Source organism: Glossina fuscipes, unplaced genomic scaffold, assembly GCF_014805625.2.
Source record: "Glossina fuscipes isolate IAEA_lab_2018 unplaced genomic scaffold, Yale_Gfus_2 1, whole genome shotgun sequence".
NCBI classification, from domain to species: domain Eukaryota; kingdom Metazoa; phylum Arthropoda; class Insecta; order Diptera; family Glossinidae; genus Glossina; species Glossina fuscipes.
In genome coordinates, this window is record NW_023998415.1 from 3,645,403 (window position 1) to 3,659,714 (window position 14,312).

The following is a 14,312-nucleotide window of genomic DNA, read 5'->3' on the forward strand; positions in this document are numbered from 1 at the left end:
TAGCACAATATGTTGTCTGCCTGTGGACGATTAAATTTTTGTGCTCTTGTTATAACTTTAATTATACTTTTAAATAATCACAGTATTGATTTGATTTGAGTATTATTGTTTAATCATAGAGTAGTGTTATTTGTTTACTCACAAAGGATGCAAGATATTATCTTGTCCGATTTTGTCTTGCGGAAGTGCCAAAAGGTGAATGGAGATTTCACTTTATATTTATTTTGCAATTTATTTGCACCTCAGCCACTGTATCTGCTGCAACACGTTAATGAAATTTTATTCAATTTACTCGTTATTACTACAATCAGCAAACACGGAACAGCATATATTTCTGTTGTCCGTTCATACACACCCATTACAGATTAAAGTTACTGTATGTGCATATACGTATAATGTATGTATTATATGTATGTAAATATATTTATATTGACATATAAAAGTACATGTTTACGTATTATGCTTATATGCATTGGATTCGTTCACTCTATTGAAAGTGCGATCAAACATCTGTCCGACGCTATTCTTCTTTGCCAACGTTTTAGGCCAACTCTGTATACTTTCTCGTTACAATTCATGCACATGCAAGTCGTATACATAATACATACACAATATAATGCTATATATATATATAGTGGATCATATAATTCTTATAAATTAATAATGAAATACTGAACATTTCGAAGTAACTGTTTGTCAGATCATAAAAGTATATTTGTTGAAATGCATTGGAAATATTTCCACTATATATACGCATATCGATGTGTCCAGTTAGAAAGTTAGAGTTGCTTCTTGCTTTTTACCAATATAAATTTGGCTTAATTTCCCGCTCGTTTCCATAGTACTAAGCTCTGCGAATTTGAATATGATGACAACTTTAAAACATATACCCAGTGATAGATCAAATGATTTCGAAAATTGTCTATGACATCTCTTTATTTACACAAAAGCGCTCGAGAAACATAAATACGTAAAGCAATTATTTACGAAAACGAATCCAAGGCAAGATACATATTGTGATTGCCACAGAGTAGATATGGGTTACTGAAGGTCGCTTTCAATACCCTGTGTTATGTATTTATTAACAAATAGAATTTTGAAGCGGTACACTTAACTAAAAGTTAAATAATGTGCTGTTCTTAATAGCAGCGACGTTTTTGTCGCACATAAAAGTCGTATATAAACTGCGGATAAAGAATTCGGCAAAAGCCATATACCATTCATACAAAATTTGTGTTTGTAACTTGGCTACACTTTCCTAAAACACACAAACACAAGCGCATGTTTTTTTTTTGCTTAAGATTGGCATAATTATTTTTATCCGTAACGCAAGAACTTGCCATCGTTTACGCAGCTGTACAGAATTGATTCAATTCCGTAAAGAATTGCATTTGCACTGCGAATTCTGTATAGAGTGCAAGAAACACATCGCCATTGTACAAATTCCTAATTTTCTCTCCGATCATTGTGATCGAATATATATTGTGGTTGAATCACTTCTTTCCCGTTACGAATGATTTTTTTTCTTTCTTGGAAAATTTCTTATTTGCTTTCATTAAACATATGATTATTCTTATCAGCTGTTTAATTATATGATTATTCTTATCAGCTGTTTTTCTTTATTTATTCTGCCGGGTAGTTAGATTTTTGTTTATCTTTAATGATCCTACAAAGGTAGAAATCTTACAATAAAACTTAAGTGAAATGAATGTCGGGAAATATTGGAAAATCGGTGGAAATTTTGAATTGAAAACGGGTCTAAGAAGTTAAATTCATTTTAATCTTTTGTTTTTCTTCTATATAATGAAAACAAATCACTAAAGAGCGGTACTCGACTATGGTTTAAGCTCTGACTTCACTATTCGCTATTAATATTTCAAGAACATCGTAGTGCTTCTTGAGTTAAATATAAAGGTCAACTTATCCTTAAATTATTATTCGACGTTATATCATAAGTAGTTGTAAGAGCAATAAATTATTTTTCAAAACTTTGTTAAAAATATATATGTGTATATATGTAGTTAGGCCTAAGTGGAGAACATGATTTCGCGGTTGGCGATATTAGTAACAGTACTGACATTTACGCAGTTGTTTTCCGGCAACACTTAGGCAATAAAGACACATTGTTCAGAAAAATAGCAAATTCTTTCAAAAAAGAAGAGTTCTTAAGTGCTTTTTTCGGGACGCAATTATATAACGACAGCATTTGTATAATAGGATTTCAGAACTAGCAACTCCTGAGGTACGCATAATATTCTCCAGCTAGTTATGACTTCTCGTTGGACTTCCAAGACCAAAAATAATTTTAATAGAAATGTTGCAAAAAAGCCTTGAGAGGTAGATAGCTACATGCCCTTGTCAATGATAAACGTTTACCAATTTTTAAACACTGAACGCCCCTATTTTCATCGAATGTCTACATCTAAATAAAACCTAGTCACGAGATTTTAGCTGTAACTAAAATTCTTGTGTCTCTGAGGTACCAAATTTTTGAATTTTTACAGATATATCCGCAGCGATTTCAATCTTACCCCTACACACATAAGATCATCGATAATTGTTTAATTGATCATGTACTAGGTACACAAGTGCTATAAAAGTTGCTTTTCTTAAAGTCCTTCCAATTACTTGATATTAATTTTGATGTCAAATTTTCGTACCAATTTGAGCAGTACTTACATCGTAGTTTTACTAAAGTTCTTTTTTTTCTTTTTTCTTTTTTTTTTTATGTATAAAGATGAATGCATGCGGATTGGTGTAGCAATGTTAGCGGCATTACTTAAACGCGTTTTTATTTGCGTAGTTCAACAAAGCATATTATTATATCCACAATTATTTGTTATGAAAGCAATTATGTATGTGTGCGCATACGTATTACATATAAACAGAGCATATAGTCAGGAAGAAGCGTTTTTTTTGCACGATGTTTGTTGTCATAATAAAACCATATGCCTATGTGCGCTTGAGGGTTACAGACTACAAATCAAGTAGCTGGAGTTTAGAATTTTCTTGTCGAGACAAATTTAATAAAACTGACAATTACGATAGGCTTGAGAAGTAAGTATATATGATATACGTAGAGTACAAATGAATCGTTTAATCAAGCCTTTTATGGATCACCTTGAAGCTTTGTACAAGCATCTTCGACGATCTTGTGAAAATTTATGATATATTAAATATTTACGACTCAGAAAGGACTCAATATTGAATTGAAATTTGGTAAAATTATTTCGTAAGATCATTGAAAAGGTAAGCGCAAGACGAATGCAACGCTACCTAGTGAGAATGAGATTTACTTCCGTAACTAGACTGCATTCGTTTGGATGATAATTTTTTAATTATTCTTAGTGTCTACTCCTGTTATTATTAATTGATTTAATTATCCTTAAAGAAGTAAATTCTTAGACTAATGTAAGATGAGCACAGCCAACTAAAACTATCCACTTCACTTTTAAAATAAGGCTAGATAGCTAGTCTAGCCGTTTTAATTAAGTTGAATGTATTTATGTATCGCTGATATTTTTAAAAAGTTCATAGCGCTCCCAAGCTGCATTTTGGAAGTGTTCTGATAATCACCAAATATATATGTTTAATCATAAGTTTTTGCTCACTTTTGCAATTTGGAGGAGTAGGGAGACTTAAGGATCTATTGGCGGTTTGAAATAGTAAGACCAAGGGGAATCTTTGCAAATATTTATGTATATAGTAGGAGAACGCTCAATTCCCAACGATTCGCTAGCCAAAAAGTATTAATTTTATCCACGTAAGTGCTAGTGATCTTTCTTATCTAATTCATTTTTCATTGTTATCCACTTGGAATTTAAAGGCTTTAAGATATAGCTTTTATGACCGATCAACTATATGTTGTGTAAATCGTTTTGAGGTTGATTTTGGGAACGGGAGTTGTGACCTGAAGAATAGTTCTATCTTCGGTTTTCAGTATTGAAAACCTTTCGGGTATGAAAAGAAAATGCCATCATTGTTCAAAACATTGATTTTCTCTGCGATTAATTCTCTGAATACCAGATGTTGCGCATATTTGTAAAGTGATAGTAATCACAGGACAGGAGTTTTAAGACTCATGGCGGTTTGAATCCAAATTTTCAGGAGATGGTTAGGGGAATGGTTGTTTCTCTATTTAACATACACAGAAGGACTGTAATCTTTTGGTACTCTATAGGTTTTTTACCGTCCTCGCTGAGTATTGAATTACTTGATTTGAGAGATTTTTGAAATAATTTTGCTCTTTAACTGATAGACTTTATTTTGTAAAGTTGGTACACCGTTCCCGGCAACCATATTGTATTGGTTCAGAAAACACATGTGCTGACTATGACTGCTTAGGCAAACCGGCTTCAGAATATTGATATTTGCTTTGTCGTTGTCGTCATGTATGATTAAACCGTAGTCGATTTTGATTAAAATATGTATCTTACTGAAGTAGATAACGGTGTTTACGCGAACGAATCATTTTTAAGGTTGAAATGGAAATCTTCATCTGAAGGCAATGTGGTTTCTGACTGTACTTATTGTAAAACATGAGTCTTAATGTGTTGAGGTGCATCAACCAACCTTCCGCATCAGATAAACCTTTTTTATAAATATGCAACTTTTTTGATTTCTAGATTGATAGTCTTGCCATCGCGAATTCAATCCGGTTTGAAGTAAAGTCCAGTTTTCCCAATAATCAATTTAATCGATTTTTGAATGAAAATGTTCTATGCTTTTAAAAACGCAATATTATTTTATCTTTCAAAAATTGAAACTAAAATGGGAATACTTTGCTCAATGACACAAAATAATTTTGAAATGATAGCTAAAAGGTCCCTTGCAAGATGGAATTCTCTTCAATGGAACATGGATTGGGATATCATGAAAAGCACACAACAGCGTTATTAGAAAGAATGGCAAAGCTACGACAAGCATTCAATCTGGAAGTTTATTTAAAAACGTTGTGGAACTTTCATTCCCGATTTAACCTTAGTTGACTAAGGTAGGAAACATGACCAGAGTCCAAGCGGGAAATATAAACGCTTCTCAAAAACAACCACAGGAGAATAATTAAACGTTAAAGATAAAACCGAGAGAACATTGAACGCATGAGAAGTTGACACAATAAAGAGAATCATAGAATCAACATGAAGATGTCAATGTGGATTAAAGAGGACGATATTCAAATAAAGAAGGTAGAAGAAGTACAGGCACTGCTGACAGGTTATACGGTAAGACGGTATTAAAGGGAGAACTATGTACGGACACAATACAGAATATGAAGTATCGATGAATCTTTGAATTTAGAAATGAATTTCAATGAGTCATTTACTCTCAAGAAAGTGCGTCAACAAGCAGCCGAAATGCTTCAAGAACAGCTACAACAAAAATTTACGTGTTTTTACTAAATGAAATGATTGGACGGAAAACCAAAACTTTCCAATGATGAATGTACTGGAAATAAAAATTTATTTGCAAATGATATAAAACCGACAAAAGTGACCGGACAATTGGTGAAATGCTTTACTCAGTTTCATCGTCAAAGCGACCACTAAACACAGTTGTCGATATACGGAGGATATCTGCCTCTCAGACAAAATAAAAAGTCAAGAATTTTGGAAATCATATGCGACCTGGACGACCGTGTGAACGGACAAATGCTAAGAAGGATAAAACAAATTCTGTCAAAGTAACCAATGAACTGCTTTTTCGGATTATATCCAACATAGACGTGTGGTGGGGGAATATCAGACGTTAAATAGGAGATTAGGTGAGTGAGATGTAAATGCGACCGATTTACATAAAAAGGTACAATACAACTTGAACTTTACAAAAGCAAAGAAGAGATGTCCCCATGCATCTAAGAACAGCAGTAAGAAATAGTAAGCTGACAGACTGTGAGTGGCTTATGAAAAAAACAAACATTTCATATCTGTGGGGATACAGAATGATGAGAAGAACATATGCCACCCGAAGCTTTTAGCGAACACAATGAATTCAGTTTGATTGTGCGCTATTCTTGGATTCAAGCGGATCTGGCCGTATTTGTTCTGACATACAAACAATCCACACCGCTAACTCGGCATTATTGGAATGTCGTGAACAAGACGTTTATGTTTGCTTTATCTACAAAAGCTCAATAAATGATGGGATAGCTCGTCTTATTGGAAATTGCTTTTTTGCTGAACATCATGGCTTTGAGGGGTTGACCATGTATACATTAGAAGAGGGCTCTTTAAGTGCCAGTTTGGACTTGCTAGAAAGCTATCTACAGCTGAGGTTAGCGACGAAGCAACCACAAAAGAATAAAAAAGCAAGCCTTTATAACACATCCGACTGAGAAGCCACATGAGGTCCGTTTTCCTACGGCTTTAAAATGCGTACTGCGTCTATTCTTTCTGGGACTTTTTCCGTACAACATAACGATTGAAAATCCAGTCATTTTGGACCTGCGAAAAAGGGAGAAAATTAATTAATCATGTTGATGACGGCACCTTCACAATGCAATATGCATCGTCAGCTTTGATAGAGTGCTAGTCGTTTAAGCACACGATCACTATGTCCCTTTTAAAGTATGCTATAAACAAAAAAATATTATTTCTAGTGACAGATGTAACATTACCTTTCGCAGAATATACTAAGCAACTGGACCACAAAACGCTTTGAGTTAAGACACATCACGTCATCAAAACGTCGAAAATCAAGTAAGCGAAAGCTCATATCCACCGTCAGTTTAAACGACGTATACCGTATCTATTTGGACACAGATTATACAGTGAACATTTTTTGTCGCCGGTAAAAAGCACAATTAAAGGGCATTAGGATTGACATCAATTCGTCCTTATTTATAGCTGGAAAAAAGGAACAAAACTCAACTTCAAAACTCAAGTTAAGTGGTACTATCGGAATAGAAGCAATAACGGCACGGAAGTTGGACATATATCTGAATTATAATTATTAAATTCTGATTCTGAAGCTAGAAAAAATGCGCTGGTTTTCTAAAGCACTTATTTGGAACAGAAGCAAAATCCTAATCGCTAACTTTAATCTAGTATGGAGTATAAGGTAGTAGATGGCGACAATAAAGACAAGTATCTACTTATGCGCCTAAGAATGCACAGATATATTTGCATATAAACACATATCATTATACATTGTTGGTGTAGGCATATTATCCGGGGGACAAATAAACGAAAGGATAAAGTTTTAGAGATATTCAAACTGAATTATAAGGCAAGGAAACAATTTTGTAAACAGAATAACACAACAATAATCTGGATATAACATCTGGAGGATATAACATCTGTAAATGTGTGTTTGCGTGTCTTGAAACTTGAAAAGTAAAAACAAACGAATGGCTACAATTGGCTAAGGACTGAGCACTGATAAGTGCGAAAAGAGTTGCAAGAAGCAATTACCAATCGGACCAAAATTTATAAAAATACGACACCAATCTTGGCTGAAATAAGCATTGGTGCTGCATGCTGGCTTATTTTCAGCTGGCGTAATTTAGTATAATATGACTTGCCTTAGTGTACAAGCTCTTGTACTATCTATAACCGAGGTGACTGGTTTTTCTCTTTGGAAGCGGAAGAGATCCCTTCGAAATTGGCTCTCTTTTCTAATGAAAAGAAGCATTTCTTTTCCTATTTGGTTCTCTTTGATGGAGGTCATCTAATGATTGATAGCCAGCGATATCAAAAGGACTGGAGCACAGTTGGGTGTGTGATGACAACAGCACAGAAAGAATAGTGATTGGATTGGCCTACCGGAACGTGTGGATAGTCCGAAGGCAAGTGCGACTGCGGCCGCGTACAGTAGGAGAGCACCCAAAGATGTATAGCTTGGTTTAAGTTCTTGCTTGAACGATAAACCAAGAAGTTGAAGGGTGCCCACGAGGGTCAGGTTGCCCAAAAGTAGGATTACCCCAGCAGGGAGATGCACACTACCCAACGGAATGCCGGACGAGTACCTTCTTGGCTGACTGCTTGGGTACGGCCCTTCGGGCAGTATTCGTGGTGGCCGTGGTTGCCCCAAAGTTTCGCGGGGGGCTATCTAAGAGGTGCTTAGATGGGCCTCAACGTAAACCACTAAACGAGAAATCGGCCCACACTCATTTTCTATTGCGTTACCTCAAGTTAGCGAGTACCCAATGGGGATTGTCTTTCTCCCTGGGAGAAGACATTCTCTCCTAAGAGAAGAAAAAGAAAGTATGCAGATGTCGTGAGATCCACATCTTCAGTGTGTTATATTCGTAGTAAGGCTCAAAGAACTGTATAGTACCGAGAATATCCAAATATATTAAGTTTTGTAAATATTGTACCAAGTTAGGCCGAAAGAAAAGCTTAGTAATATTTCCATAAAGTACTGTGCAGACTTCATGAAATCGATGAACAATTAATATTTTTAGAACACTGCAAAATTAGAAAACAGCCAAAGGGGTTCTTTGCTGTAATAATGTGGAAAATAGATTCGCATACGATTGATTGCGAAATTATCCATAATTAATAATATATATCGGTCAATAATTCCCAGAATCAGGTAGCAAAAGAAAAAGAAAAGATTATTCTTACAAAATTGAACTTAGTCTTCAACATAATCTTCTTCAAGAGTTACATTATTTTTCTAATAATTTGCTAATTTTTTTATAAAACGATTTGCTAAGATCCCCAATGCCGCTAATTCTCATTCTAAATCTCTTTCACTGCAGCATCCTTTTGAGATTTATAAACAGATGCAAATCTGAAGAATACACTCTGTGGGGCGGCAATTCGAGCTTTAACTCACGTCATTTTGGCCCTATAGACTTCGACTTGCGATCTAATACATTTTTTCAGTTGTGAATAAAGGCATTCCCCGTTTTCTCATATCCGAACTTCATACTAACTACATTGCCTTTTGATATCTTCAAGGTGGAAGCTAGTTCTTGCAATCTCATGAAAATAAGTTCCCGAAGGTTTTCTGGTTTAATCGCCTCCTTTGGCCATTCACTTCGTTTAGCATCACCGGTGCTCGTACGACTTCGTTTGAAATCAGAAAACCTTCGATAAATTATTAGTTTCGGAGGAGAACAGTTTATATAGCACCTTGAAAGCCAATGTTGAGTTTGAACAGTAATTTTGCCACAATTAATCCAAATACTAAATTGATCGAATATGTCTTCAAATGAGATTTATGTAGTAGAAAACGGACCATATATTTATTTAGTCTTTGAAATCATATTTCATAAAACTAAACGCGATATTTCAAGGCAATCTGTTCGCGTGTATTTTCTTCTTGGTTTAAGGGAAACGAGATAAAAGTTATATTTGGCTTATGCCGTATTTTTTGATATCGGAAACTAGATTTATATAGGTATGTATAAAATACGACTGCTACGCAAAGTGGAAGTTATTTTCCCGATATATATCTTGTCAGCACCTCACAGGTATTTGTATATGTATGGTGTAAAACTTATGTTGGTCTATTCCGCCTGAGATCAAAAAACTTCACTAACCAGGGGAAACTAACGCGAAGATGTTGCTAGCGAAAAATTTAATACTTCCATCGCTAGGTGACCCAGAATTTTTCTCGGACCCCTGTTGTTTGTGATTAATCTTGAAAAAAAAAAAAACAAGCAGTTCTTATAGTCGCCACTTTCAGTCTCGAATTTTTTAGATGGACGTTGCATGATAAATCATCGCCCATCATCACTCCTATATTTGATCTTCTCTTGGGTGCTGCTTGATCCTTAAATTCTCTGCTTCTCCTCTGCAGTACATATGAGCTGCTTCAGTGTGTCTGCAAGCTGCAAGTTAGCTAACTGGCAGGTTAAACATAAGGATATATCTTCTACAGCGATGTTAACAATGTCGGTCTCGCAACCAGTTACAAGTGACTTAAGTTCTAAGAAAAACGGCTAAGACAGATTATTTTCTTGAGACGTTCTTGCATTTTTTGTTTTTTCATTTGCCTTTTCATAAGCAACGCAACTTCGCCGAATATAATTTATAGTTTGTTTCAATTAGTTTGTCGCAGTAGTTGGCTATTCTTTTCTTCTTTTTTTTTTTGGAAAAATTCACAGCCACACTGTCTGACTTTGACAATTTGTAATTTACTACGACCTTGGAGTGTTTTCTACTTTGAACCTTGTTGTAACTAAAATAAAGTTCTCTTTCGTTACGAAAGCGAAGAGCGTTAATAATATGGTATTCGCAGAGGGCCATCGTAGACTGCGTAACATCCTTGCGCTCATTAGTATGTTCTGTAAGATTATTAATCTTTCATATTTACTTTCGACTATAAAGTTGTCGTCCGTCATTCTTCCTTGTTATGTTTTGAGTATTGCAGGTATGTCCCATTATTTCTGTGGTCTCTGCTACTGTATACGTATGCTATTGCGTTTCGTTCATACTTTAGTTACTTCGACGCTTCACCAGTAAACTTCTTTAAGGTGTGTTCAACTTGACTTTGTTGGCATTGAAGCATAGTTCAAGTTTATGAAGTGGTTACTACGCTATTCCAAATGTACTACGTTACACAATCTGGAATACTGGAATTGTATTGAAACGTTCTCTTTTCAATCGGATTCCGCGTTTGCAGTGCTTTTATTTATTTATGGTCTTCTTCATATTATCTTCATCATGTAATATGTATCCAAAGTTGCCATAGATGTCGGTTTTCGCGGTATCAAGTTTTGCGATCATTACCTCACCTCTGTCATCTCTGTGGAACATATATTCTGAACTGTTCGATATTCTTTCTGCGCAGTCTGTTACAATCGTTTGGCAGTATTAAATGTTACCCCAACCAGCCTGTGATTTAGACCGTTGTCTAAATTTTTTTAAACTACATATGCTAGCGTTAAGTAGCATTTTAAATTTACCTCTATTATGCTCATATCGTCCGGTAGCAAGGCCGATTCCGAATCTGGCATTTCCTTTGCAAAGGTGCGAATTTGAACTTTGTCTTCAGTTTTCTAAATAATCCGACACGCCTATTTTTACTAGTTTAGCTTGGTGGTCCGTTTCATCACAGCATAGCGTAGTATTTTCCTTTATTCATGTCACATTTGCTGTATTTAGTCATATGGCCGACCTCCAGGCCGTTTGATTGGAATATTCTTTTTCCTTACGTGTATGCGTACGTGCGCATATATGTGCGTTTACATATATATATATATATATATATATATGTATATGTGTGTATGTGCGAACGTGTGCGTGTGTGTACTTGGCATAAATAATTTGTTAGTTGCATTTAAGCGTGGCCAATTGAAATAGAAGCACCAGAAGTTGGCAGTACGCTGCTTCGCTTGATTGCACATTTCTGATAAAGTTATTATAGATGCATTTCGATAAAAACTAACCAGCAAGCACCACTCACTAATAGACCGTGAACGTGAAGATGTTGGAGTACAGAATCAATGGTTCCTCAGATTTATGCAATTTTGACACAAACCTACCATTATATGTATGTTCTTCGCACACAAACATATTTGTTGCAGTACATACATAACATTTTACATTTCTACGGACTTTATGCTGCGTGCTGGGTACATATATACGGTGTTTAGCATCGTTTGTATATTTATTTATATTCATTTGTTGTTGTTATTACTTGTTTTTATTCTTATTCCGATTTATGTTTTTTTATTTTTTTTATTTTTTTTATTTTTTTGGTTTCTTTGATTTAAAAGCAAAGAAGTAAAGTTACGCACAAGCGTTTATTTGATTTTTGTTTTGTTGCAGCAGGTTCGTTACGTCCACCTGGACTAATTGGTGGCTCCAAGCCAAAGGTAGCAACACCAACAGTTGTTTCAAAAATCGAACAATATAAACGAGAAAATCCAACAATATTTGCTTGGGAAATACGCGAGCGTTTGATATCAGAAGGTAAGTGATCTCCACATAATATATTTTGCATACAATCTTAACGTATGAGCAAACAGGGGCTATCGGTAATTACGTAATATGGGGCTTATGAGTTTTTGTAATATATGCGTTAGCTTTGCAACAGGTACACGCTATAAATATATTAATTTTTTTTCTTTGCTTTTTGACTGCAACGTGATTGATTGCTCATTTGGGATGGGATCGATGTTTTGCGTTTTTTGTTTTTTATGATCGCCGACAAAGAAGAAACATTTCGCTTAAGTGGAAGCGCCCTTAGACACGGCTCGACTTGATTGATACGATTAATTAGATTGACATGAGAATTTTTCTTTAAACATTTTGTTTTCGGCGCAATTCATAAGCGAAATGTGATACCCTTGCGACGTAATAGACCTCGAGATACTAAGTGTTATGTTTGCTTTCCCTCTTTTTTTTTTTTTGTTATTTTCACTTTTTAGGTGTTTGTACAAACAGCACAGCACCGTCGGTTTCATCTATCAATCGTATTCTGCGAAATCGGGCGGCTGAACGTGTAGCCAGTGAATTTGCACGCACAGCAGCTTATGGTTTATATCCTTCTCATGCGTATGGTGGATTTTCATGGCATCCGGCGGCAACAGCAGCTCCAGCTGCAGCGGCTCCCCCACATTTTTGGCCGCCGCCGATGGGCACAACTTTGACTGCTTTGACGCCATCAGTACATATTCTACCACCGGCAACAACTAGCGCTAATACCACTAGCCGCGCTATTTCTCCTAGTTCGGCTAGTCGGGATACATTAGACTCGCCAGATGACAGTCGGCATATTGATTCAGATTATATGGACGATGACGATGAACCAAAATTTAGGCGTAATCGTACGACATTTACGCCGGAACAATTGGAAGAACTAGAAAAGGAATTCGACAAGAGTCATTATCCTTGTGTAAGTACAAGAGAGCGTCTCTCAAGTCGTACTTCATTAAGCGAGGCTAGAGTGCAGGTAAAGGTTAAAAACCGTTTTATAAAATTGTTGGTTCGATTGGTCTCTTTATTCTTTTGATTAGGTTTGGTTTTCGAACAGACGGGCTAAGTGGCGTCGACACCAACGAATGAATTTATTGAAGCGACGTAATAGCCCTACAAACAGCTCTTCAGTTACTTCTTATACAGCGCAATCGCTTGAACTGAGTAATCATCCTACAACACCCACATCACCGTCACCTAGTACCAATAGTAATACTTCGACATGCCACAATGATCATCAGCAATCGACAGCTCAAACACAAATGCATCCTGGCACTACTAGTTCATCATCTGAGATGGTGATGATCCCATCTATGCAGCATCAGCTTCAACCTTCTAATCCAGTACCAACTTCGCACGTTTCATCGCAATTACCTGGCATTCATGCACATCACAGCGATTCTCAAGCGGCGGCAGCAGCTCTCTTGTTAAATCACTATCATCAGCAGCAGCAACAGATAGCAAAAAATCACATGTCGGTAGTTTCTAATGATACGCAACATCAGCTGGCAGCAGCTGCAATGGCCATTAGTTCGGCGTCGGTAGCCACGCCTGCTGGTCTATCAATGGGAGGGGAACGCAGCGCTTTTCGATCTTTAGTTAATACACCCTCAGCGGCAGCATTTGCTTTAGGCTTAGCCCGACAATATGCTGTCGCGGCATCTTTGTCTTCCTCAGTTGATCATGAGCACCAAACACACTTACTGCCGCAAAATGAAGAAAACGTACAACCACTCTCTGTCGATGGCTCCGAGTCCGAAGAGGAAATTAATGTACACGACGACTCTAACGATGATGCCGATCTGTCTTCAAATATATATTCTTCGGCCACAGGAAGCACTAATCAACCGGCCAGACCGCCGAATCAACTAGTAAAACATGAACGTTGTTGATCAATTATCAATGGCACCGCAACAAAGTATATGTGTCACGTGCAATTAATTACCAAGAAATTCAATTTACCAAAGGTTTTTGTGTTGATCACCGATTAACAACGTTACATTAAAACATTCTATGAGCTACTTATTAACAGAGATACTTTCACATACAAACAAATAAACAAATAAACAAATAAACATACATACATACATACATACATACATATACACAAACATATACATATACACATACATACATAAATACATACATACATACATGCATACATAAATACATGCATACATAAATACATACATATATACATACATACATACACACATACATACGTACGTACATAAATACATACATATTTCAGTAAACGTTTTCTATTACCTCACTCTCACACTTTATAAATATACACATAGCCACACACCAACAGCTGTAGTTAAAAACATATCTATTTATAGGTTTATAGGTATGTACGCGCATATACACTTAAACAGAAATGCAGGTGTACGTACAGATATATAACTATGAATATAAATCCATTTGGATGGAAATGTTAAT

General features: G+C 35.9%; 1 protein-coding gene across 2 annotated transcripts in view; it reads left to right on the forward strand.

Moving 5' to 3' along the window:
- The window catches only part of LOC119631586 (paired box protein Pax-6-like), a 34,042-nt gene extending 20,060 nt beyond the window's left edge, over positions 1 to 13,982 (forward strand). The window contains exons 3-5 of one of the 2 annotated variants that reach the window (XM_038023937.1): positions 11,721 to 11,864; positions 12,323 to 12,846; positions 12,911 to 13,982. In XM_038023937.1, coding sequence (XP_037879865.1) covers positions 11,721 to 11,864; positions 12,323 to 12,846; positions 12,911 to 13,762 — 1,520 coding nt within the window. In that variant the 3' untranslated portion in view covers positions 13,763 to 13,982. The remainder of the gene's footprint in view (positions 1 to 11,720; positions 11,865 to 12,322; positions 12,847 to 12,910) is intronic. The other variant, XM_038023938.1, reaches the window with a different exon arrangement.
- Positions 13,983 to 14,312: the final 330 nt, after the last annotated feature.